This window comes from Corythoichthys intestinalis, chromosome 9 (genome assembly GCF_030265065.1).
Source record: "Corythoichthys intestinalis isolate RoL2023-P3 chromosome 9, ASM3026506v1, whole genome shotgun sequence".
NCBI classification, from domain to species: Eukaryota; Metazoa; Chordata; class Actinopteri; order Syngnathiformes; family Syngnathidae; genus Corythoichthys; species Corythoichthys intestinalis.
The window spans coordinates 35,152,177-35,177,893 of NC_080403.1; the positions used below are offsets into that span (position 1 = coordinate 35,152,177).

The 25,717-nt window shown below is 38.4% G+C and overlaps 1 protein-coding gene across 4 annotated transcripts in view; it reads right to left on the reverse strand.

Moving 5' to 3' along the window:
* Nucleotides 1–25,717, reverse strand: part of tafa4b (TAFA chemokine like family member 4b) — a 105,646-nt gene that overhangs the window by 43,606 nt on the left and 36,323 nt on the right. For all 4 annotated transcript variants that reach the window (XM_057846939.1, XM_057846942.1, XM_057846940.1 and 1 more), the window contains exons 3-4: nt 25,463–25,578; nt 7,111–7,266 (exon numbers count right to left, since the gene is read on the reverse strand). In XM_057846939.1, the coding sequence (XP_057702922.1) occupies nt 7,111–7,266; nt 25,463–25,577 (271 nt within the window). In that variant the 5' untranslated portion in view covers nt 25,578. The remainder of the gene's footprint in view (nt 1–7,110; nt 7,267–25,462; nt 25,579–25,717) is intronic.

A 25,717-nucleotide genomic window follows, 5' to 3' on the forward strand; every position in this document is an offset into this window, starting at 1 on the left:
TTTTGGGTTTGTTTTTGTTTTTTTTTAACAGCACCTACTTTCCCAAACACATCGCTGGCTTTATCATAAAATAATGATGATGACTAGGAAAAAAAATAAACAATAGAGTTCATTTGAAGAAAAGTTGGGCTCACAGTAGCTAATAAGCCTCGCAAGGCTGCAGCCGGTAATAGGACCTGCATTTGCTCCTCTTTCAGCTGCATCAATAATGCAAGTCCATTTACACCACAACCATTCTGCAATGGTTGGCAACAGAGTTAAGTTTGTCTCTCTCCATCAGCGAAGGCATGCGAGAGAGGTGCTGGCATGCTTGCTCTGGTGTGTGACTGAGGGTGGATCGTTTGGAACTGCTTACTCCGAGGTCAAGCATGACTCACTAGATGAGTGCTGTTGAGTACTGGATTTGGAAGTGCGAGGCGGTGAGATTGGGAGGTTAATTTTGAATCAATTGCAAGACTCAGGCACTGGTGATCAGAGTGCAGGTATTTCCATGGGAATGATTAAGATCCATCCTTATCTAAAATTCATTCATCACAGAGACTTTTAGTAACACACCCTGTTTTTTGTATACAGTATTTCCTTCTTGTCTGTGTCCTTTTCAGTTTACCAAACTTAGTTAAATTCATAGAAAAAAAATCTTGTGTCCCTTATTTATCTGAGCTTCCATTAAAAAACAAATCATTGTTGCTACGGTTGCCTGGTTTCATCATTATCAAAGCATTGCTCCTATTTAGGATCTCATCAAAGAGGTTAAACAACGAATCTAGCTTTTCATTGAGTGAAAATTGTATAAAATGAACAAGAAGATGTGCAGTTTGTGATCTAAATGTGAAAACACTTTCGACTGGATTTATTCTGATACAGCATCACTGGCACAGTAATGTAATATGGTAATTAATTACTTTTAGTATTTTTTTTTTTTTTTTTTAATAAATATTTGAATTGTTGTTTTTATTGTTAATCTTTAGATATAGAATTACCATGTACATGACAATCCTGTCCAAGTGGTCCAGGCATTTATTTGTAATGTGAAATTGTGTCTCAAATCAAATCAGGTATTTTAGCCTGAAGTTAAAATGTCTGGTTGTGAGGTTGACAGCTGTTGTATTTGATACGTAAAATCTCCTTAAGAATTGCACAGGGGAACAAAGAAGGCCACAAAAAAAGTTATTACAAACTCAGTGAGCAAGGATGGCAGAAATAAACTGATTTTGAAGACATTACTTCATGTGGGACATAGTTTATAGTTTAGGGTAGAGCAGCAGAGAGTCATTTCAATTTGTTTTAGTGCAATGAGTAATGTGATGATACTAAAACTACTTTTGAATTTCTATGAATATTTAAAATTTTAAGTGAGCATGGGGTCCATAGTTTGGCTGTCAAAATTCATTTCAAATGGCAGAGATCAATTGCATTTTTAGGGGTACGGTAAATCCACTTTAAATGTGATCATGCACAAATCTGGATTCCTTCATTTTGTACAAGGTATGTTAGAAAAGTTATAAACAAATGCCATTATTTGTGTTGCATTGAATTAGGTGTCTCCAAATGTTTGGCCTTTAATGTATATACAGTGGGGCAAATAAGTATTTAGTCAACCATTAATTGTGCAAGTTCTCCCACTTGAAAATATAAGCGAGGCCTGTAATTGTCAATATGGGTAAACTTCAACCATGAGAGACAGAATGTGGGGAAAAAAAAAACAGAAAATCACATTGTTTGATTTTTAAAGAATGTATTTGCAAATCGTGGTGGAAAATAAGTATTTGGTCAATACCAAAAGTTCATCTCAATACTTTGTTATGTACCCGTTGTTGGCAATAACGGAGGCCAAATGTTTTTTGTAACTCTTCACAAGCTTTTCACACACTGTTGCTGGTATTTTGGTCCATTCCTCCATACAGATCTCCTCTAGAGCAGAAATGCTTCTTACGAAGCCACTCCTTTGTTGCCCTGGCTGTGTGTTTGGGATCATTGTCATGCTGACAGACCCAGCCACGTCTCATCTTATATGTCCTTGCTGATGGAAGGAGATTTTCACTCAAAATCTCTCGATACATGGCCCCATTCATTCTTTCCTTTACACAGACCAGTCGTCCTGGTCCCTTTGCAGAAAAACAGCCCCAAAGCATGTTTCCACCCCCATGCTTCACAGTGGGCATGGTGCAATTCAGTATTCTTTTTCCTCCAAACACGAGAACCTGTGTTTCTACCAAAAAGTTCTATTTTGGTTTCATCTGACCATAACACATTCTCCCAGTCCTCTTCTTGATCATCCAAATGCTCTCTAGCGAACCGCAGATGGGCGTGGACGTGTACTTTCTTCAGCAGGGGGACACGTCTGGCAGTGCAGGATTTGAGTCCCTGGCAGTGCAATTTGTTACTGATAGTAGCCTTTGTTACTGTGGTCCCAGCTCTCTGCAAGTCATTCACTAGGTCCCCCCGTGTGGTTCTGGGATTTTTGCTCACCGTTCTTGTTATCATTTTGACGCCACGGGGTGAGGAGGTAGTTGAAAGTCCATGTTGCCCAACGACAGGCCCAAAACATCACTGCTCTAGAGAAGATCTCCATGGAGGAATGGGCCAAAATACCAGCAACAGTGTGTGAAAAGCTTGTGAAGAGTTACAGAAAACGTTTGGCCTCCGTTATTGCCAACAAAGGGTACATAACAAAGTATTGATATGAACTTTTGGTATTGACCAAATACTTATTTTCCACCATGATTTACAAATTATTTAAAAATCAAACTGTCATTTTCTGTTTTTTTTTCTTTCCACATTCTGTCTCTCATGGTTGAGGTTTACCCATGTTGACAATTACAGGCCTCTCTAATATTTTCAAGTGGGAGAACTTGCACAATTAGTGGTTGACTAAATACTTATTTGCCCCACTGTACATGCATTTATTCATTTATTTTTAAACCCAAATTATGTGTTTTCCTCTTCATTATGGGTGAGACAATTCACTGTCACATCTTCAGAGAGACCCTTTATTCAGTGCACGAGAAAGGACTGGACATCTCATGACTGCGTCATCATAACAACTGAGCATCTGACAGGTCCTGCCCAAGAAGAACATGGAGCAGGGGCAACCTTGCTTCTCAACCCATACGGCTGTGTGTGATTTTTTTTACCACCTCTTTTCTCAAAGAGGTCATGAGGGCGACCCGTTTTGAAGATGCAGTAGACATAAAGATGGCCGTGAAAATACAATTGAGGATATGTACTCAGGGTTTATGTGGGTCATTAAAAAGCATTTTAGTCAGTAAATGTATTTCGTCAAAATTCAGGCCGTAAAAAGCGTTAAACATAACGTTTGAGGCATTAAACATTATGTAAACTTGACGGTTAAAAAAAAAGGCTTTTTTTTTAAACATTATTTGAGCTGTCAGATATTATCGGGTAGCTGGAATAAGTGAATATAAGATATCCAAGCTACCTGACAATATCACCCGATTAACGCATTTTAGAATAGTATCGAACAATATGGACATCCGTTTTTCATTACTGGGTTTAAATCAATATGCATATTACCTTTAGAGTGAATGTAGAAGCCTTCTGCCTGTGTATAAGGGCTGGTTACAGCTTAGCACAGAAGTTATGCTTATTAACCATGAGATGTCTCCAAACTAAGATGCTTGGGATTTTGTTATTTGAGCAGACTGTTTGCATTCAAGGTGCAAAAATTACATGAATAATAAATGATTAAAAAATAATGAATTATAAATTGATAACATACCTCATTCACTGTACTCAAGCTGTGTGCATTTGTTGTTTTTTGAGCCAGAAGCACTGTGTGAGCCATAAGTGATATGACAGTGCCTTATTAGCAGAGGTGGGTAATAACGCATTACATGCACTCAGTTACATTTACGTGAGTAGCTATTGAGAAAAAATGTACTTCTAAGAGTAGTTTTACAGAGCCAAACATTATATTTTTTCTTGAGTAGATTTGTGAAGAAAAAACACTACTCTTACGCCGCTACTTTGGGCTACACTAGTCATTAAATTTTTCCTCTTTATTCTACATCAGACATGTCCAAAGTGCAGCCCGGGGGCCAAATTTGGCCCGTGGTCAAATTTCATCCGGCCCCCAGCCTCTGTCATACGATCAATAACGTCTCGCCCGCACACAGACTTAATAAATTGGTTAGCAGTACTGCTACCAGCATATGAAGTAGCTTACACATTAAATGCTGCTCCTTATTTACCCATTAAAACGCAGCAGCACTCTAAGCAATTTTACCCCGTGTTACGCTTGACTTCCAATTTTCTAAAATAGCAACAACCAACAAAAAAAAAAAAAAAGTTCACTGCAACAGCCGACGCTTCAAGGATAGGTGGAAATTGGACTATTTCTTCACTAAAATACCCACAACTGTGTCTGCCTCATTTACAAAGAGACAGTCGCTATTTTTAAAGAGTTCAATGTGAGGCGATATTACCAAACAAGACATGCTGACATCTACGACAAAATTACAGGGAAGATACGCAGCGAGACATTGAAGCAACTTGAAGCTAGTTTAATTTCACAGCAGCAAGATACAGAGAGTCGAACGCCACAAAGGCTAGTTGCGAGATTGGTGAAATTATTAATTAAAAAATAATAATAATAAAGCAAATGTGACACACATAATGGCTTGCTAAAATGTGCTTAAATATACTGTTCTATGTAAAGGACGTCAGCCAAGGTTGGCCCCCCACATTTTTACCGCACCAAATCTGGCCCCCTTTGCAAAAAGTTTAGACACCCCTGTTCTACATATTACGGTATCTTTTATTTATTTATTTATTTATTTTATTTTTTGCCAGCGATGCCAAGAGTAGCGCTACTAATTTCACAAATGAGACATCGCCACAATAATTACATGACTGCATAACACCAATCAGACACAAGCTTGCCGTTCTATGATCACGCCAGCTTGTTCAATCTCGTAGTGTCTTTACAGCACCACAAAAAAAATGAAGTATTTGACATAGAGTGCTGTCCTCAACATGACTTGAAAGTGCTGATTCAAACCTCTCTCCCAGTTTTTATTTGGCACCGACTGACCACAGAAACCTGAGATATGATCCCTTTAATTTCAAAATAGTAACTATGAAGGAGCTACAGTATTCACTATTCAAATTAGGAACTATTTTACCCACTAGAGGGCACTCATGTTCTTTGGACATTCCTGTCTTTTTTTGTTTTTTCTCTCGCCGGAATACAGTCCCTGACAAAAGTCTTGTCGCGTATCCATTTTGTAGAAACAATTGCTAATAACCTGACTTTTAATTATTCAACTGGTTTCAGAAATGGCTCATATGAAAGCTACGACCATGAAATATCAAGTCTGAAATATCAACAAATCTTAGCTGCCTCTTACATTCCTTCCATTAAAAGGGACAAATTCTGCAGCAGGATGGTGCTCCATCGCATACTTCAATCTCTACCTCATAGTTCCTCAAGGCAAAGAAGATCAAGATCCTCCAGGACTAGCCAGCCCAGTCACCAGACATGAACATCAGTAAGCATGTCTGGGGTAAGATGAAGAGGAAGCATGGAAGACGAAACCCAAGAATGCTGATGAACTCTGGGAGGCATGCAAGACTACTTTCTTTGAAATTTCTGATGACTTCATCAATAAATTGTATGAATCCTTGCCGAAGCCCATAGAAGTCATACAAAATATTAAATAAGGATCTCACAGCACCACTACTTAATTCGCTTATGTTATGTAACATATTTTTCTATATGAAGTACATTTTTTGGTTAATTTTCACACTACTTTCTGTAGGCGACAAAACTTTCGTCTTACCAAAATCTGACCTTTATTTCTTCATTAAATGATAAATATTTTTTCAGTGAAACACATATATTTTTGTACATTCAACATCATTTGGGAGGGTGTTTCATATGAGCCATTTCTGAAACCAAATGAATAATTAAAAGTCAGGTTATTTTCAATTGCTTCTACAAAATAGATAAGCGACAAGACTTTTGTCAGGGACTGTAGAATGATTTTTTTTTGTTTTTATGGTTTTGTATTTCTTTGGCTTAATGTGGTTATGTAATGGGTTATTGTGCAGTATCATTATAACAACAGTTCATTTAGAAATTTTGTGCTGAGAGAAAAAAATACCATTGTAAAAAAAAAAAAAAAAAAAAAAAAAAAAAAAAAAAAATTCACTGGATACTTTTTACTTGTACTTGAGTACATGTTTTGGGTGACTACTTTTACTTTTACTTTAGTAATATTATTTTGAAATAACGCTTCTCTTCCTTGAGTTAAATTTTTTGCTACTCTACCCACCTCTCCTTATTAGCACTTTGCACTTGAACTTGAACCAAAAAAACTGATGTTTGCGCTAAATTGATTTCAACAATAAATATAGTGGTGCAATACAGGCACTTTTTCCATAACTTCAGTTGAAGCTATTCTCCTTTTTTTCACAGAAAGCTTATTGAAAAGCCTTGAAGTTGTTACATTTATCATTATTAAAGTAAGGCAGCGCAATACAAATAGCCATGATATGTCAAGTCCAAATATCGTAATCGGGTTGATATCAGTATCAACATTTTGGAGGTGGACAATATTGGGATATCGGTTATCGGCTAAAAATTCATGATTGGACAACTCTACTGAGAATTTCTGTGTATGAAACAATCTGTATTTGGGCATGGGCATTAAATTGGTTTAAAGTGGCATTATAAAGCATTTAATGAGATTTGCTAATACCTGTAGAAACCCTGGAACTATACGAATGGTCCTTACAGTAGTACACTAAGGGGTGGCAACAAAGACTGAAAAAAATGCACTTGAATCAAGTGGAATTACTACCAAAGAAAAAGCTGGTCGTTGCTTTTAGCGAGACGAGGCCTGGAACTTTTCCGACAGACTTAGTTTGAATGTTTTTCTTTCTCGGTTGTTGGTTTGCAATAAGATGGCCACCAATTCAGGGTGTTCCCCACCTCTCGCCCAAAGTCAATCGGTCACCAGAGAACCTCAGGAGAAGAAGTATTACAAAGTAAATGGATCTGCTCACCTGAATGATGCTATCTGACCATGACGATAGGATACTACAGAAATATACACCAATGGTTTGAGCTGGTTTTATTTTCTTTACCTTCAACACATGAGGGTCTGGCTCTGGTGGTGCCAGCAACTTGCCCAGGGAAACAGGAACACTTGACAGTTTGGGAACGCTCCTCGATCTTATTCTTATTACAGCAGCGATGAACAGCCACAACCTCACAAGTCCCCTGCTTCACTTGATAGGAGACTGGACAAGGACATAGACAGAGACAGAAATTAGCCTCATGCTCAGACCTTCAGACATAGTTGATACTAGTTTATTCTAATACTTGTAAGCATTTATTTATTCATTTGGAATGTGAAAATAATCGGTGCATCATACAAACTACACGGGGGACTGTGAAAGCGACAACTAAATGATTTACTTTAAGTGAGCTCCATCAATCTTTGATTTAAAAGTAAACACTCTTACCGATACTTTACTTTCATTCCCTGCCAAGGGCCCTCATTAAATATATCTGTTGCTGTTGATGTCGAACGAAGGACAAAACAATAAAAGTAGTAATTCCATCTGAGTGTGTGTTTATATGTGTTGTGGAAAGTCACCTTTTAAGAATGATTGCATTTCATCTGACACCCCACACATGCAAAACACTTCTGAGCTACTTTGATTTCTACAAACGTCCTTGGAGAACATCAAGTTAATTATAACATTCTCCTGACAGTAATGAGGTAGAAGGATGTGTTTAAATTTATGTACATTTTACACAACATGCCCTTGCCTGGTGATCAAGCTGTATCACTTAATGTGTGTGAAGTTTCTAAAATAGAGTTATTTCTTTCCAGTCAAACTGGAAATTAGCCTTCCTTATGTTTTATGTACACCTGCTCAAATCTTCAATAAAGAGACGTTTCAACAATTCTGGCTTCATTATAATGTTTGTTTTACTTGCACATTATCTCTTTGTTTGTCTAAGGGTGACACTAGTCTGCATCCTGACTACTGCTGAAATGCCCTTGAGCAAGGACCCTCAATGTACAGATCGAGGTTCAGTCATGTTTGCGTGCCCCTTCACTCTGACATCTTTCCTTACATGCCTCCGAGAGTTATAATTTTCTGGCTGGGGTGCAATTGAGTATGGTTTAATTGAGAGCGTCAATTGAATTTCCCCTTAAGGTAGTACAATTAATCAAATCTTTGTCTTCTCTGAAGCAATCAGATTTGGACTACGTGGGTATGCCCACCCATTTCTTTTTGCTTTTCAAGATGAATTGTCAATCAGTCTTCTCTTTGTTCAGCTTCGTTCCACACAGTGTGGGGCTGCCCACAAATTGCTCTTTTATTCTTGCACTATTATCTTATTCTCCCTACATAGGTTCACCATATATACCGTATTTTTTCCGGACTATAAGTCGCAGTTTTTTTTCATAGTTTGGCTGGGGGTGCGACTTATACTCAGGAGCGACTTATGTGTGAAATTATTAACACTAGGGTTGTTCCGATCACGTTTTTTTGCTCCCGATCCGATCCCGATCGTTTTAGTTTGAGTATCTGCCGATCCCGATATTTCCTGATCCGATTGCTTTTTTTGCTCCCGATTCAATTCCAATCATTCCCGATAATTTTTCCCGATAATATACATTTTGGCAATGCATTAAGAAAAAAAATGAATAAAACTCGGACAAATATATACATTCAACATACAGTACATAAGTACTGTATTTGTTTATTATGACAATAAATCCTCAAGATGGCATTTACATAATTAACATTCTTTCGGTGAGAGGGATCCACGGATAGAAAGACTTGTAATTCCTAAAGGATAAATGTGACTCTGTATATTGTGACTAAATATTGCCATGTAGTGTATTTGTTGAGCTTTCAGTAAATGATACTGTAGCCATGCCCAAATGCATGATGGGAAGTGCAACCATGACTGTGCGTAGTGCTACCAATTGATGTATCTTCTCTGCGTTGGGAAATAACATAGGGTGTTAAGAAAAAGATCAATTACTACCTTGCTTCCCCACATTGCTTCCCGCGATATTTCTAATCGAAGGGAGAGGGATTGTAAGGCTTTAGCCAATTAAAAAAAGTCTCCAAAGGTTGCCAAAATTCCCTCTACTCATTTTACGCTGCCTTTTTGTGCTCTATATAGGTAAAACGGTGCCATTACAGATTGAGCACGACAATGCGTGAGTGGGTCGTGCAGCGCATGCATTAATTGCGTTAAATATTTTAACGTGATACATTTTTTAAAATATTAATTACCGCCGTTATCGGGATAAATTTGATAACCCTACCTTAAGCCTAAACTAAAGACTTTTGATGAGTGTAACATATTATGTCTGTAACGTCAAATACAATTAGAGAACGGTTTAATTAAAAAATATATATATATTAAAAAAAGGCATGTCCGATATTTTTTTGCCAATTCCGATACTTGATCGGACACGATCCCGATCGATCGGGACATCTCTAATTAACACATTATGATATCATTTCACATGTTATTTTGGTGTTTTGGAGTGACACTGATGGTTTGGTAAACTTGTTAGCATGTTCTTTATGCTATAGTTATCTGAATAACTCTTAATAGCTAGGGCCATGTTCGCGTTCTGCCTTTGGCAATGTGTGTTCAATTGTATTACTGACTTTTTTACAATGAAATGCATGCTTTTAGTTTGTGGCGCTTTCACACCCACGTTGGGTCGCACTTGCACTTGTTTACGTGAAGAAGAGCGCTCACACGCCAGAAGAAGACCGATAGCTATGTAGCTGAGTGAGTGGGCGAGTTAGCGAAAGAGAAACACGGCTGCGAACCTACGTTCATTGTTTATGCTTGTAAAATATCTCTACAGAGGCAATGCCTGTATGCATCATCTTTTCTGTTGTTGTTGTTTGTTTTCCACCCGCGATCGGACACTTAGAGCCAGTTGTGTAGTTGCTTGAATGATGCGCTAATGCCAGCGAACGCATGCTAACCGTTTGTGTCCTGTCATTGCTGTAAAAGCACCTAATTATCATTTATTTACGTCGATGCGAACCTGTTTGGTATCGAGGACGAAATTGATTCAGCAAATTATACGGACGTCCAGCATCGTCATTTAGGAGTTTAGCCTGCTGAATAGCCAGGACCGAGCCGTAGCGTCCTGGTGAGGACAGTATAATCGCATTTCGTTGTTCATGCACTGTACATTGTACACTTATTCAGCATGTTGTTCTCTATTGTATTTTTATATTAAATTGCCTTTCAAGATGACATGTCTGTTCTATGTGTTGGATTTTATCAAGTAAATTTCCCCCAAAAATGCGACTTATACTCCGGTGCGACTTGTATATGTTTTTTTTCTCTTCGTTGGGCATTTTATGGCTGGTGCGTCTTTTACTCAGGTGCGACTTGTAGTCCGAATAATACGGTAGTTGTTTTGTACTCTGGCGATTAAAATTGTGATTCTCAAGCTGCCCTGACACTTGAATTCTGATAACTGTGATGTTATGCCACCGAATAAAAACACTCGGTTGGTTAAAACAATTATTTAGGCAAATTACACACATTACTGCTTCCCAAAAGCCGAGTCATATTTTAACTGTTGACATTGCCTTTTTGAGTCTAATACAGATTTTTTTGTTGAGTTTGGCTGTGCTTGTGGACAAAAGCAGTAGTGTTATACCTGAAGGTTGGACTAGAAGTTTTTTTTATGATATTTATTTATTTAGACAGACAATTTTGAGTGGTCTTAAGGCAAATGTTTATTTTACGCAAAAAGTTTGTATATTTCATCTTAAAAAAAAAACGTCTTGTCATCAATGTTCTTAATTCAATAATAGATAATGTTCAAAACATTATTTGAGAGCAATTTTTTCTAGATTTAGGTGAAAAACGACCAACTTTTAGATGCATGGGCTTAATAAGAACATATAGTTATATTTACTTAAAGTGAGTAGAATAATCTGACTCATTAATCTGTTAACTAGCCTTTAACATTCAGAAAAAGATGGAGAAAATATATGACTAGATTTAAGAAAAAATATCCGATTAAGACGTTTTAAATTTGCAAGTTGAAAGTTAGTATAAATCAATAGTGAGACAGATTTATGTTGCATTAATTAGTCTATCGATTAATTAGGTGCATATTGGTGAGAAATGTAGCCCTGACCGCCGTTTACCCAATCTGTTTAGTCTTATTAATGTTCCGTCCTCAGCAAAAAGTGTTCATGCAGGTTATGCTGTTATATCGTCCCTACCAATAATGAGACAAAACCTACGCCTATGAGTATATAATAGTGGTGCTAATTTGAAGGTGCATGCTGTAGTTCCTCCAGATGTAGTTATAATCATCTCTTTTCTTTTCATGAATGGGGAAAAAGAGGATTTAGTGAATACTGTAGATAAAAAATGGCATTACAATGGAAGTCATTATTTGAGAAAATAAAGTCGTAACTATAAAGGTTTTTTTTTTTTTTTACACAGAGCTCATGTGCAAGGGGAAAAATGATGGAAATGTCTAAACTGCGAATGACTGGTCAAAGCTAATCTTCCCTAATGGTTCCCAAAGGTATTCACATTGACTTATCTTAGTTTTGTTGTGTGCCGTTTGAGTTACCTAATATTTCCTGAGCAAACCCTCCAGGCAACATTGCACCCTATAAGCCTCTTTGCCGCCTTGTGAACACCAGGGTGAGACTGAGCCATGAGCTCAAGTGTCATTTATGTACGTGACTTTCCACATACTCTAGAACTTTTGCTGCTCAGGTCAATGGGCTTTGCAAGCAGACACAGAGGTGCACACAGAAACACAATCTAGAGAGGATTCCATCTCTGCAGGCCGTGGCCCCACTCATCTTTTCTGATTTAAAGTTTGTTTGTTCTCTTCACCACAAAGCCCGTTCATTGATCCATGGCACTCACGAGTGCCCCTCTGATATCATACTACATTTTTGTTGATACCCCCTCTGACTGAGGCTAAAACTGTAGTTGGAGTCAGGGCCGGCCCAGGCCATTTGGGGGCCCTAAGCAAAATAATGCAAAGGGGCCCATATTTTTGGCCCACCATTTCGTCACAGTGTACTGTGAAACCCATACATGCAATCCAACCCATACGTCCATATTTTGTATATTAATCAGATTTTGTTGCACTGCATACTTCAAACTTCTCACCCCAAATGATTGTCAGTACTTACAGTAGATAAACCTTTTTTCTAAAAGAGGAAAGAAAGAAATTAAGGAAGAACTTTTTTTTAAGCTTGTAATCAAGTGTCAAAACTCACAAAAGTACAATAAAGCAAACTGTAGTAAATAGAATATAAATTTTAAAATTGCCAGATTGGGGGCCCCCTAGTGGTCAGGGGCCCTAAGCAGCAGCATAGTCTGCGTATTGGCTGGGCCGGCCCTGGTTGGAGTTCATTCATATTCACACATATGCAAACTAAAATGCATGGGCTGGTAACATTTTCAATAAAACACAAATTGGTGATAACGGAAGCGGAATTGCATTTACCCAATAGACAAGTTTCCGAGGTACTTTCGCTTTATTTCCTTATGTCTGCAAGCAACTTCCGTTTTAGAATTTCTCAATCTTAAACAACAGTGGAGCTGGAGTAACATTACTCATCAAAATCCCTTAAATAAGACAATTTGGAAATACCGCATCCATCCTCACGACAGGGCAAGACAACATGTTCATGAAGGCATATGTGGAACCAAGCTCCTGCCAATACAAAGACCGGGTGTTTTTGTAGCCATGTTGCCACTGTTTTATGGAAGGTACAGTGGGGAGAACAAGTATTTGATACACTCACAATGGGAAAACCCATTGGCAGTGTATGAATTATTTGTTCTCCCCACTGTATGTTCTTCCTATCCCTGCATTTCCATGAGTCCGGTGCTCAAAAAATACTAAAGCTAAAATCTTGCGCATGAAACGACGTGTTGCGTTCGATATTGTTATTACGATGACGACTGCAATTATGATGATCTTTAACTCATTCACTCCCATCCATTTTCACCGGTGCAACCCCCTTCGCTCCTGGCCGTTTTACTGGATTTTGACTGATTTTGCAAGGCCCACAAAAAATTCTGTTCTATTGCTATATAAACATGGAACCCAGCAAAAGAAATATTAGACTCTTCTTTCAGCAGGACAAAAAAGTTAGTTCATGTATTTTTCCATTCTTTAGAAATCAGCATTAGAAAATAGCTTAGTTTGAGCAATTTTCCAATTTCTGATGAAAAAACTGAGAAATTGAGCTTTTTGTGAAAGCATACATTTCCAAATATAACTTTGACTTTAACAGAGCTATTTTTGCTTTAGTTACATCCCAAACATCTGAATAATGTTTTCCTTTTACAAAATAACTTAAACAAGACAAATAAAGCTTTTGATAGCAAAGTAACAATTTATTTACACATAACTAACTGAGAGATGACGCTGTTGTGGCCCCGACAGCCGGGATAAACTTTTCCCTCATCGGCGCCTGTCTCAGAGAGATGGATTTTTTTTTAGTCTTTCTTTTGTGGTGACCACTGCCCCGTGGCAGAGTCCGCCTGGGGAACTAGTGTTCCTGGGGGGAACTGGTCTTGCTGTGCGCGTTTCCGTGCGAGACACTGGAGGGTGCGGGGGACGCGAGCGGCCGAGCACGGCGGTGAGGGCTCTGCTCGGCGAGCAGCACAGACTCAACGGCATCGTCCGCTGCACTGGCGGTCCCTGTCCATCTGCTCGGTCGTCCAGCGCCTGGCATCCCGGACATCCTCCCGGTTGTTCTGCTCGGTCGTCTGCCGCCTGGCGTCCTGGACGTCCATTCGGTCGTCTTCCGCCGGCGCCCAGGCTGTGCAACCCAGCCATTCGTTCCGTTGGATCGGGTTGCGGGTCTTACCAAATGCGCTACTGCCCTCCAGTGGCCAGTTTTATTGCTTTAAAATGGATTTTCAGCTTTGTGCTTTAGAGCTAAGTTGAATCAGAACCCAGAGATTTCACTTGTGAAAAAAATTGTAAAAGACGTATAAATACTTCTTAGGGACACTGGAACAATTAAAAATAGAACGTATTTATTCGTTTTTGGGAGCAAATGAGTTAATATTAGTTACTACAACTACTGTATCTGCTGCTTGCCTGTTACTACTCAATACGTGTTGGATGGCATAATTATGCCAACGCATAAATGCAAGTGTGACAAGTTTTTTGTTCGTTTGTTTACAGGTGGAAAACGCTGTTTGGCAAGTGAAGATAAGCTGATGTGCCTCGCAACAACACTTACTGTGCGTTGATGGACATATAACGAGACTACGTGCGTACTGTATGTACCCGGGGACGGCCGAGAGGCTGGGGCTGGGATCAAGCTGATGGCTCGCCTCAAGGCGGACCATCAGCTTGATCCTAAGATCCAACTTCAAGCTTTTTAACTGCAGGAACTTTAGGATACGCTTTTGGAGCTGGAATTACCGAGGACAGCGGGAGAGAGCCCGTCTGGATGCCACCGAGGGTCGTGATGTCGGGTGAAAGATTGGAGAAGCTCTATTTTTCTAATAATTTTATAAATTGTGATATATTGACCTGTTTGCACATGCACCAATTGTTTTAAATAAAACAAGAAATGGAATCATGCGTTGAAATGTTTTATTGCGATCAATATCTGCAATAAAAAAGAATGACATACTATTTTTGTTTATATGTACATACCTTGAAGTATTTTTTTGGACCAAAAAAATCCGTGTCAGCACTTATGCATTCGGCAAATGTAATATAATTTGTATTTTAACCTCATTTTGGTCACTCAAGTGGCCGGCGTATCAATCTACACCTCAAGTCAACAAAGGCTGCCAGGTTGTTATAAATTTGTCCACGAATGATCAACAAAGTGATAAGAACAATCATACAATCTCATCTACGTCTCATCTACGTCGTGCCGAATCCATTTTTGGAGATTCCGTGGGTTCCTCTGACTTGATTTTGCAGTTTTAACTTCGTCAGCACACTGCTAACTTTGACTGCAACTCATGAGGTTTTTTCTGAACTGGAAGTTCGAAGCAGAAATTTTCCATGATGGCGCCACCCATATTTCACTCAGGAAACTTGACTTTGGCTAATTTAAATTTATAACAGAACAGTGACCCTCATCAGGCGATAGCATACAGAATCATGAACATTGAACTTACAAACATGTCTGACATACAAAGACTTGCATGTGAGTTATTTTATTGATATAATAATAATAATAATAATCATAACACCATGATTTACAGCACTGTAGGGAGTAATTGAGGTCTGCCAACTCTAAATGAGAGAAATAAAGTATAGAAGTATGGACTATAAGAGAACAGCATTACGTTCAGAGTGCACTTACCTTTCAGCACTCATCAATTTAGGATTAATGCGTTGCGAGGTTCGCTCTCCTTCTATACGTGCATAACAAAAGTATCTAATATTTCACTGCTGCTTTAAAACCACTCTCTTATGAACGTTACAAAGTAATAGGGCTTACTATAAAGAGATGAAAATGTTTCTCAAGCCTTGATAAACACCTCTATTTTTGCCGTGTATGACAGGAAAGTGGGAAGGCAGGAGGTAACATCCACAATAAGGCAGCAAACTCACCTTGAACTAATAGCTCAGCCACAACATGCAATTTATCTAAAATCTCTGTCTGTCAATATGTGAGAGTAATAGCCACAAAACAGAACAGCCATCCATTCATTAATTTTCTGTACTTCTTATCCTCACTAGTGTCATTTGTTTGCTGGAGCCTGTCCTGGCTAGGGATGGGAATTGATACGATTTTTACGATTCCGATTCCATTATCGATATTGCTTAACGATTCGATTCTTTATCGATTCTCTTATCGATTGTAATTTGGGGGGAAAAGAACAAACATTTTGATTGGCATCTAGCTTGTAATCAGAAGCCACAACCTTACAAACTCACAATGAGGTCAAAAGAGGCCCAAAGCCTCGATGTTAACTGTGGCAATATGTAACTGTGGCAAATAAACAAGAATGTGTGACTTTTTACTGAAACATTTTTCTACTACAAATAAAAAACCCTCCTTTTTAAAGGGACATATTTAAATGTTCAGATATTAAGATTTGAATGAAGCAAAATAACATGCTTTTTCTCTCAAATATATTGTTATATTCATTTGTTTCAGATGTACTGTAATTATTTTCTGTATAAAAATTAATTTGGTGTCAAAAAAGTCTTTTTTCAAACTTCTGAGTCTTGAAAAAGAGGGGGTCGTCTTATAATCAGGGCCGTTTTATATTCGGGCCAATATGGTATTCCGAAAAAAAACATTGATTGGTGGACTACCGACCGAAATGAGTATTAAAATTGCAAATAAAATCATTTAGGGTTATTTTAGATGCATATATGTCATATTTTTCTTATAGCGTATTCGACGGAGAATACGATAGACCCATTAATAGACTTTTGGGGAAAAATAACCATTTCTTTAATTAGTCTCATGAATAGTGGCCTTTGAAAATCAATGCAAAATCACTCGGTGACGACTTTCCAGATTATACTTGGCTAGGGGTCCCTCTTTGAGTAATCACTTAGTCATACTTGCTGAACCAAGCGTGTGTAATATGCATACATTGCGTGATGTAATCTGTGCTAGATGGAATCTATAAGAGAATTGTTAGATAAACTGCCTAACGATTCCATGGAATTGAAACACACGGAACCGATTCTCTTTAGGAACCGGTTCTCGATTCCCATTCCTAGTCCTGGCAGGCTTTGATCGAGAACAACAAGCCAACAAGGCAAACATAAACCACTATTCTCCCTCATATTCACTTGGAACAACAATGAGTCTAATCTTCAATGAACCTAACAAAACAATGCAAGCAAATTCAGACCGTGCATACTCCACACTGGAAGGATCAAGCCTAAAATGCCTGAACTGAGAAGGATATGTTAATGTTAATGAATGTTTTTTGTTTGTTTTTTTTACAAAACACAACACCCAAAACACAAACTTTCACTTCATCACATTATGTGCTTATGAAACAACTGCCTTTAATTATAAGAAAAATGGTTATTTGTACCTCTTTCAGGGGATACTACCAGGAATTTGAGGCCCTGAGAAGAACACATCCCTCTCTACACCTCCACTTTTAATTTACTGTAAAATAAAAATAGCCTACCGACTACCGTCTTCTGAAGTCTGTGTCAGTTGTAGGCCCTGAGAGACATCATCACCTCTCTCCCTTTCCAAAGGTTCTGCCTGCACTGCAGATTCTTTGTGATTTGCTACATAGTTGGCTCAAAATCAGATGCTTACCATTCATCAGTCAGAAACATAGCACACCATATTATCTGTGGCTTTAACAATCTGGTGGTTGGCCTTGTTTTAGAAAAGTTACTCATATATAAATTTGCCTGGTTACTGCTTACTTTCACTCAATGTGGCTCAGAAAACATCGCAATGCCTCTTTTAATCCAGTACAAAAGTGACTGTTAAAAAGAAAAAGAAAAAAAAACACTAGCCTATAATAGTATTTTTTGACCTCTAGAGCCACCCTGTGGTGAATTAAAGAACTCCAGCTGTAATGTGAATCCAACAAATGTCCAAAATCCATCTATCTTATCTTTTTCTTTTTGCCTGTTCTCACAAGGGTCGCCGGTGAATTGGAGCCGACCTAACCTGACTTTGCACAGTGGTGTCCACGTTCAAATCTGAAGACAATTTATAGCCACGTCTTCCTAAAATATTCCTCAAAATTAGCATTAATTACTCATTTGTATGTATGACTTTTTAAATTCACAGTGTACGACCCTTAAATTTCAACCAATTAATACATACTCTCACTAAACAGAAGCTGGTTTCGGAGCGAGTCATCTTGAACCACTGTGAGGAGTGACTAAGAAAGGGGTGGGCACCCGTGACCTTCACAATAACACAAGGCCTGCAATTAGTAGTGTCCCTGCCGTAAGCAGGCAGCCTCCTCTCGATCAAAAGGAAAACTAATACCATCACTCACTGCCAAGACAGCAGGCTGGTCACTTTTCCACTGAAAATAAAGGTCACTTTGCAAAACACAATTTCCAGAAGTCGAGAAACTGAGTTCATTAAAGAAATTGTCATAATTAAGTTGAAGAGAAAGGTTTTCCCCAACAAGCTTCAACTGTCTGTAGCCAACAGCTATTAATTAAAGTTTGCCACTTAGTATTATACTTACTTATTAATTAGATGGACTTTTACACAGTCAATAAATACAGAATAAATTCTGTTAATAGTATGAGAGGGAGTAACTAAAGCAATTATTTGACTGAAGCGGCTGCGATGCATAATAATGTATGCACTGGTAATAAGGAGCTCCCTAAAATCGGGTACTATGAGAGATATTCTCAATTAACAGTGACCCTCATCCACTGAAGGGTGGACTGAAATATGTCAACAGAAGCCCCGAAGTGTTGGATGTCTCCAACCACTTTCAGTAGATCAGCTCACACTCACACTGATATATTTCTGTTTACATCTCCTGATAGCAAGTGCCTTTTTTATTTAAACACCAGACCCTATCATTCACAGGAGCAGTGTTTGCCCAAAATAAGGACTATTTGAGAGATAAATAAGTTCCAAGTCTTTCACATAGATCTGTGGATTGGGGTTCTAAACTGGGTTTTGGATTCCTGTGTGGCATTTGCATTTTCTCCCCAGTTTTCCCCGGAAACTGCGATTTCTTCCCACTTTTTTAAAAACATCAGTGTTAGTTAAACTGAAGTTGTGAACATGAATGGTTGTCTTGATATGCCCACCAATTAAGTGGCATCTATTTCAGGGTATAGCTTGCATAGTCTCGACCAGTGTTGTTAATTTTACTTTAAAAAAGTAATTAATTACAGTTACAAATTACTTCTCCCAAAAAGTAATTGCGTTAGTAACTCAGTTACCTGAATGTAAGAGTAACTAGTTACTTGGCAAAGTAACTGGTGATAATTTTCATGTTTTTATTTCTCAAAAGAAAAAAAAGTTTAAAGGGTTTTTGGGACAGTTGGCCCTAGCTCAATTCTTTACCCTAAACTTAACTAGACACAGGGGTATTGTGGATATTGCGATAACTACTGTAGATAGTAACCTTTGCTCTGTGTGGAAGTCATTTAATATTGTGAATCAACCGTTAAAGTTGTTAAAATTGCTCCCGTTATTGCATTAGTTCCCATCTGTCTATTCGACATGTATAAGTTTTAAAACTGTTTCATCATTTAAAGATAGATTTAAGTTTTGCCGATTTAGGAGTATTTTAGATAAAAAGTTACTTAGGTTCGCTAGGAAGGTTCTCTACAAAAGAGCTTTCTTGAGAAGTCTACTGCTTTAAGATGGCGGCTGTTTACTAACACATCTAGTTCTTTATTATACTTGCTGCTAATGCCGCCGTGTCTGTCATTTGTATTTAGTTCTGCATATATGTGATATCTACCGAAGCATCATGTGGGCGTAGTTTGTAGCCTATCGGCTACAGTCAGGTATTATTGGAGCCACCTAGCATAGTAGCATCGCGTTTGCAACGGCATCACACTCCCTTGCCTCCTCCCCACTCTGCTCTCTCGTCTCCATGAGTCCGTCATTTTCAGACTTATCGCGTCAGTCAACCATCATCGCAACGCATAGTAACGCACGCCTTTCCCGCCTCAGTAACAGTAACGGTGTTGCCAAGATGAGAAAAGTAATTAATTATATTACTCACTACTGAAGAAAATAACGCAGTTAGTAACACCTTTATATTCTAACGCCGTTATTAACAACACTGGTCTCGACCAAAGTCAGCTGGGATAGGCTCCAGCACGGACAAAATTATAGTGAGGATAAGTGGTAAGGAAGATGGTTGAAAATCATTATTTACCAAAAGTATACTGTTTTCATGTGTGTATGCCCATTGATAAGCAGAAATATTCAATGTATTTTAACTAGATTAACTAGACTCTTGAACTTTTTACACCAAGTGTAACCTAAAAAATACTTACAAGAACAATCATTAAAGGTGTGTGAAATTTCCGTTTCTTAGATTATTCGCGATTCGGCCGTGGAAGATTCAAGAACGATTCACAAGCATCCATAATCCGATTTTTTAAAATATGCCAAGTAAAACGGAACAAAAACACAGTCAGAGCAGTCTTCGGGACGCACTGAGGAACGGACCAAGAGTACACGTCATCCACAACTCATGCCGCTATATACAAAACATGCATACAAGTAAGCCTGTGGCGATACGCAATACAGTATTGGCCCGAATATAAGACGGCCTTGATTATAAGACGACCCCCTCTTTTTCAAGACTCAAGTTTGAAAAAAGACTTTTTGAACACCAAATTAATTTTTATACAGAAAATAATTACAGTACATCCAAAACAAATGATTATTATATATATAATATATTATACAATATATTTGAGAGAAAAAGCATGCTATTTTGCCTCATTCAAATCTTAATATCTGAACATTTAAATATGTAAACTAAAGTGCAATCACATTCGTAAATGAATGGCTTCTGGTTTTTGAAATGTAAATAAACCAATCTATTGTGATAGAACAACAAAATTACGATAACTGCATTAACCATCAAACTGAAGTCTAACTGTAATTGTAGTCTTGAAACAAATCTGAATAAGGAAAAACATTGCAATAAAATAATGCAAACTGGTTAAACTTGAGAGTAGCTGAGATCTGTGATGACAGAACATCGCTTCAATGATATCTGGTGCCATCTAGCGTCGTGAATAGGGAGAGTAGCTGAGATCTGTAATGACAGAACATCGCTTCAATGATATCTGGCGCCATCTAGCATCGTGAATGCGTATAATGTCTAGACCACGAATATAAAACGACCGCCTCTTTTTCAGTCTTATTTCAATGCAAAAAACACCATCTTATATTCGGGTCAATACGGTAATTCCATTTATCGCACGGTAAATGAAAATGAAGGCGGTAATTTTCCCGCTGCGATTTATTACCTCACGTATGTGCGTGCGTGCGGCAGATGTGCGGCAGACGTGCTGTTAAAAGTTCGGCTTCCTTGTTACCAACAGCGCAATAGGCTGTGACGAGGATTCACTCTGTTTTATTGACTTCTGGGTTTGTTCATTTTTATACATTTGAATTTGCGTGACCATCATTCAATAGGGCGAGGCGGGGCAAGTGCACTGTCGGCATACAGCAATGAGCGAGCAGAGTAAGGAAGACAAAATTGGACGGAAAATGCTGATTTTCCAGCCAAACACCACAGCCCCGGTGTGGAAATATTTAGATTTTAAAACAAATGAGAATGGCGAGGCAACCAAAAAGGATGAACCAGTCTGCAAAATGTGTTTGGAGGTTGTTTCAACAAAGAGGGCCAACACAACAAATCTACATGCTCATTTGAAACACTATCACCCTCTTTAGTTTTCACTGCTTGGTAAGAAAACTGCATCGCAAGAAGTGGACCTTTTCTCGTCACGGCAATCGACAATTACAGAGGTAATCGCTTGATTTGAGAAATACAAACGAGATCGCGCAAAATGGCGTTCCCTCACTGAAAGTGCCGTCCGCTACATTGCTGAAGAAATGAGACCGTTTTACCTCTGTTTAATGTTATTTGACACTTTCTAGGTTCATACTGCAGGTCTTAATGCACGAATCCGATTTTTTCGTGTTTTTACAACTCAAATGAAGCATGAAGAAGCAAGAAATTTAATAGAAGTGGAGCATTTCAAATCCGATCTGGGTCACTTTCGTATGTGGTCTAAATCCGATCTTGGCCACATTTTTCCAGAACGTGGCTGGCGGTCTGAACTTTCCAGTCTCCCGAATCGGAATTCATGCATCAGTGACGTCAGCAAAGCGAAAGTGGCAGGCAGGACGGGAGCGATGTAGCTGTGCATTAGCTTCTAGCTTTTATGCAGAAGCGGGCTTGACCACAGTCATAAAAAAATAAATGAAGAAAAGGATAAGCCTGAATTTTTACTCATGCTTATAAAACACATAAACTGTTGTGAATCTATATTCCACTATATACATTTGTGAGATTTTACTCATGTTCGTGTGCTGCAAATATTCCTTTGAACATATTACATTGGGTTTCTGCTTCATGCCTTATCTTATTTACTCCCTTTTGTGTCAGCCATGGCTAAGATCCCAAGGTCGTATATCAAGATGTTTTTCGCTGGAAAACCACCAGCATTGAGCAGCAGTAACTTTCAATTATGTTTTCTCATGAGGTATCGTTTCGTAGTAAGCAACGCCCTTTCAACGGGCATAAAGACTCTTGACTTGTGTATTCTCATTGTACTTCTGTATGATCACAGCGACTGGCTGGATCATATCTCATGTACCCTCGATATATATCTTATGTTATAAAAAGTCTTTGAAGCAAACAATCCTTGTTTGGCTTGATTCTTTTCTCATTTGAGCTATCTTTTGATATTTTTCTTGGAGTTCAAATTGAATTTTCCTGACACCTGACAATTTTCGATTTTCATTCTATGCGCCGAATAAGCAATATTTCAGTATTCCTTACATGGCCGAGACGGGTCAAATTGACACACCCACGTCATGTCACGCACACAAGTCAAGGCTTATGTGCGTGCGTGTATGCGCTCTATCAGTCCATATAAACTTTGAATAAAAGACTAAACGGGGATTATTGATGTCTGTTATTTGTGTCCTCTTTTTGGAAATCAAAATCTGATCACCCTGGAATGACATACAGCTAGCATGTGTAATTTGTTTTCATGCTTCTGCGCATGCTGGTCACTTTACTGACTCTCGGACTGCGAATTAGTGCGCATGCGTGATACTTGAACGGGCTCCCTGGACAAAGGCAGTCTGAATGGGCATGCCAAAAAACCAGACATGACACAAAATCGGATTTGTGCATTATAAGACCTGCAGTATGAACCTAGCATTAGTGAAGCCAAATTTTTGTTATTGCTACTTGCTACTTAATTAATGTATTTTTCTCTTGTTGTTAAAGTGCAATTGTTTGTGTTACTACAACGTTACACCTCTGTGCCTGAATGCTTAAGTTATTGTGGTGCAATTTTATTTTTTTCTTGAAAAAGACATTTTATTTATTCTGTGTTTCTGTGCGGTATTGAGTCAACGTTTATTGCGTTTAAATGGGTGTACCTAATATTACTTAGTAATATTAATATATACTGTATTCTTACTGTGTTATTGTAAATTGGTTTAAAAAAAAAAAAAAAAAATGGGGGGTGCAATAATATCGCATATCGCAATACTTTATGAGAGAATTTATCGCCCACTAAAATTTGTTATCGCAACAGGCCTACATACAAGCATGGCTGACCGAACCAACCATCCTCTCCGTGATATCAGACCTGCTCCCATAAATTTAAAAGCAGACGTGTAGAATTATTTGGGATTCTACGAGAAAATCTTTTTGTAGAAAATAGGGGATTTTGAAGAATGTTTAAAGTAAGCCGAGGTACGTCATTCCATCTGGACGCTGTTTCACTAGCACGGCATTCCCGGCTCTCTACAAGCGGACGAAAGTAGAAATCATGTCATCGCTGTCGAATCTAGACAGAGTCGCCGTTACGTGTGATGCGTGGACATCTATAGCCCCAGAATTGTTTGTCACAGTTACAGCCCATTCCATAACCAATGAGTGAGAGCTGAAGGCACACGTGCTTCAAAAAAGAGCGATGAACAAGGTTGCTAATATGGTTGAGCTGCTAAGCGGTGCTGTAAATGAATGGAACATCGCAAAAAAAGACATTTCTGTTGTTACAGACAACGCAGCTATTATGGTTGTGGCTGCCCAGCTGGGTAACTTTAACCATCTGACATGCTACGCCCACATGCTGAACCGTGTTTTGTCATCTGCAGGAGTCAATGCACAGCACAAAAGAAAATGGAATTTTCTCAGTAGCTAAACACACTTGACCTGTCTTGCATATTCTTGATTGTTCGGATGCAAAAGGACTTGAGGTTTATTTTTTTTTAATTATTTGTACCTCAGGGAAACCCGTTAATGTTTACATGTTTTACACAACTTAGAGCAGAGAAGCATTTTTTTGAACCATTTGGGCTGAAGTAGTAGTACACATTGTCTTTCATTTATACCTGAGTTCACTTTTAGTTGGATAAAAATATAGTTCTGCAAAATGCTACAATTTATTCTGTTGAAGACTGAATGTAGTTTAAAGCTGCTGATACAGAATGGGGACTTGAGTATTGTATTCATTGTGTTGAACTGTAAGGTTACCATTACTGAAATAGTAGTTTATTTAAGCCTGAGAGGATTTTATCATATCGGATCGTAATCATAATCATATAATCAATAATTATTTATTTTAAATCTCTTTTGTCTGATGTTTTTACTGATCATTGTAACTGTTTCCATTAGTGTATGTTGTGTTGTCTGATATTTGTGAATGATTCTTTGTGCTCAGGCCTCTCTTGTAAAAGAGATGTTAATCTCAATGAGACTGCCTGATAAAATTTAAAAAAAAAAAAAAAAAAAAAAATCGAATTTTGAGCTGCCCAAAGATTCCCACCGCTAACAATCATCATGAACAACATGAAAAGTGAGTGTTATTATTTCTTGCACTTGTATAAAACAATATATTTTTAAATATATATAAATTAACAATTCCATTTAAATACATTGTGCCAAAACCAACCAAAAAATCAGGTTTTGAAGATTACATGTCAAAGTGTGTACAGTAATGTAAAGGTTTCAAAACACAACTGAACAAATATGAACACAGTTTTGTTCTGCACACACAATGTTTGTATGTCATCATTTCAATGTTAGTTAAAGTACTGTAAGTAGATGCAGTTATGCATGTGCTACCTAGTGTCCTAATACAGTAGCACTGACATTTTTATGCAAGGTGACAGATTCAGCACCACCTAAAGAAGCAAGAGTGAAAAGTGTATACTAATACAAAAACTAAATTTTAACTTCTTTAATTTATTTCATTGATGACTAAGCAGCAATTTCATAAATTAACACTCATGCTGTTTTAACTAACATTGTGTAGCACATCACTTTATGAATAAATAGCTGGCCATCCATCCATCTGTGGTACCGTGTCAAGGTGTCTTCCTCACCTCCCCTCAAATCGTTTTATGGTTTGCTTGTTTTTTGTTTTTCCCTGGGATTAGGGGTTGTTTGGACAAGGGCAAGTCATTGATCTGTGTGAACTGTGTGCCTGTGTATCCCTTTAAGACTCTTGTTATTGAGGGCTACACGAAAAAATTACATTATTTTTAGTGTACAACTGATACTTCCTCTGACATTTTCGTACAGTTGAGAAACAACGGTCTCGCTTACATTCTGTCAAGTCAGTGGGGCAGGGAGATTAGCTCAGCCCATCTCCAACAGGAGTTGGATGGCTCAGCCTTGGGAGACATCACAGGCCTCTAAACTGACAGTGTAATTAACCTATTGTGGTATTTGTGAAAGGGGCTCAAAGGGGGAACCAATGTGTACCTGTCGATCCCCGATGGTTGCGGCTGCCAGCGGACACAGGGTCAACGTAGAGCATCGTCAAGGCAACGAGGTAGGCCACCTGCAAAGGCCAAGCTGACCGTCCCCACAGTTTCATCCTGTGAGAAGAGTTGAGGGAAGTGAGGTGCAAAGGTGGCATGGAACAGCAAGAGAACAGGGGGAAGGGGCATGATTAGAACCTGAAGACAGAAGGCACAACATAACAGCAGAGAGACAGCATTGCTTTTTGGACAAGAA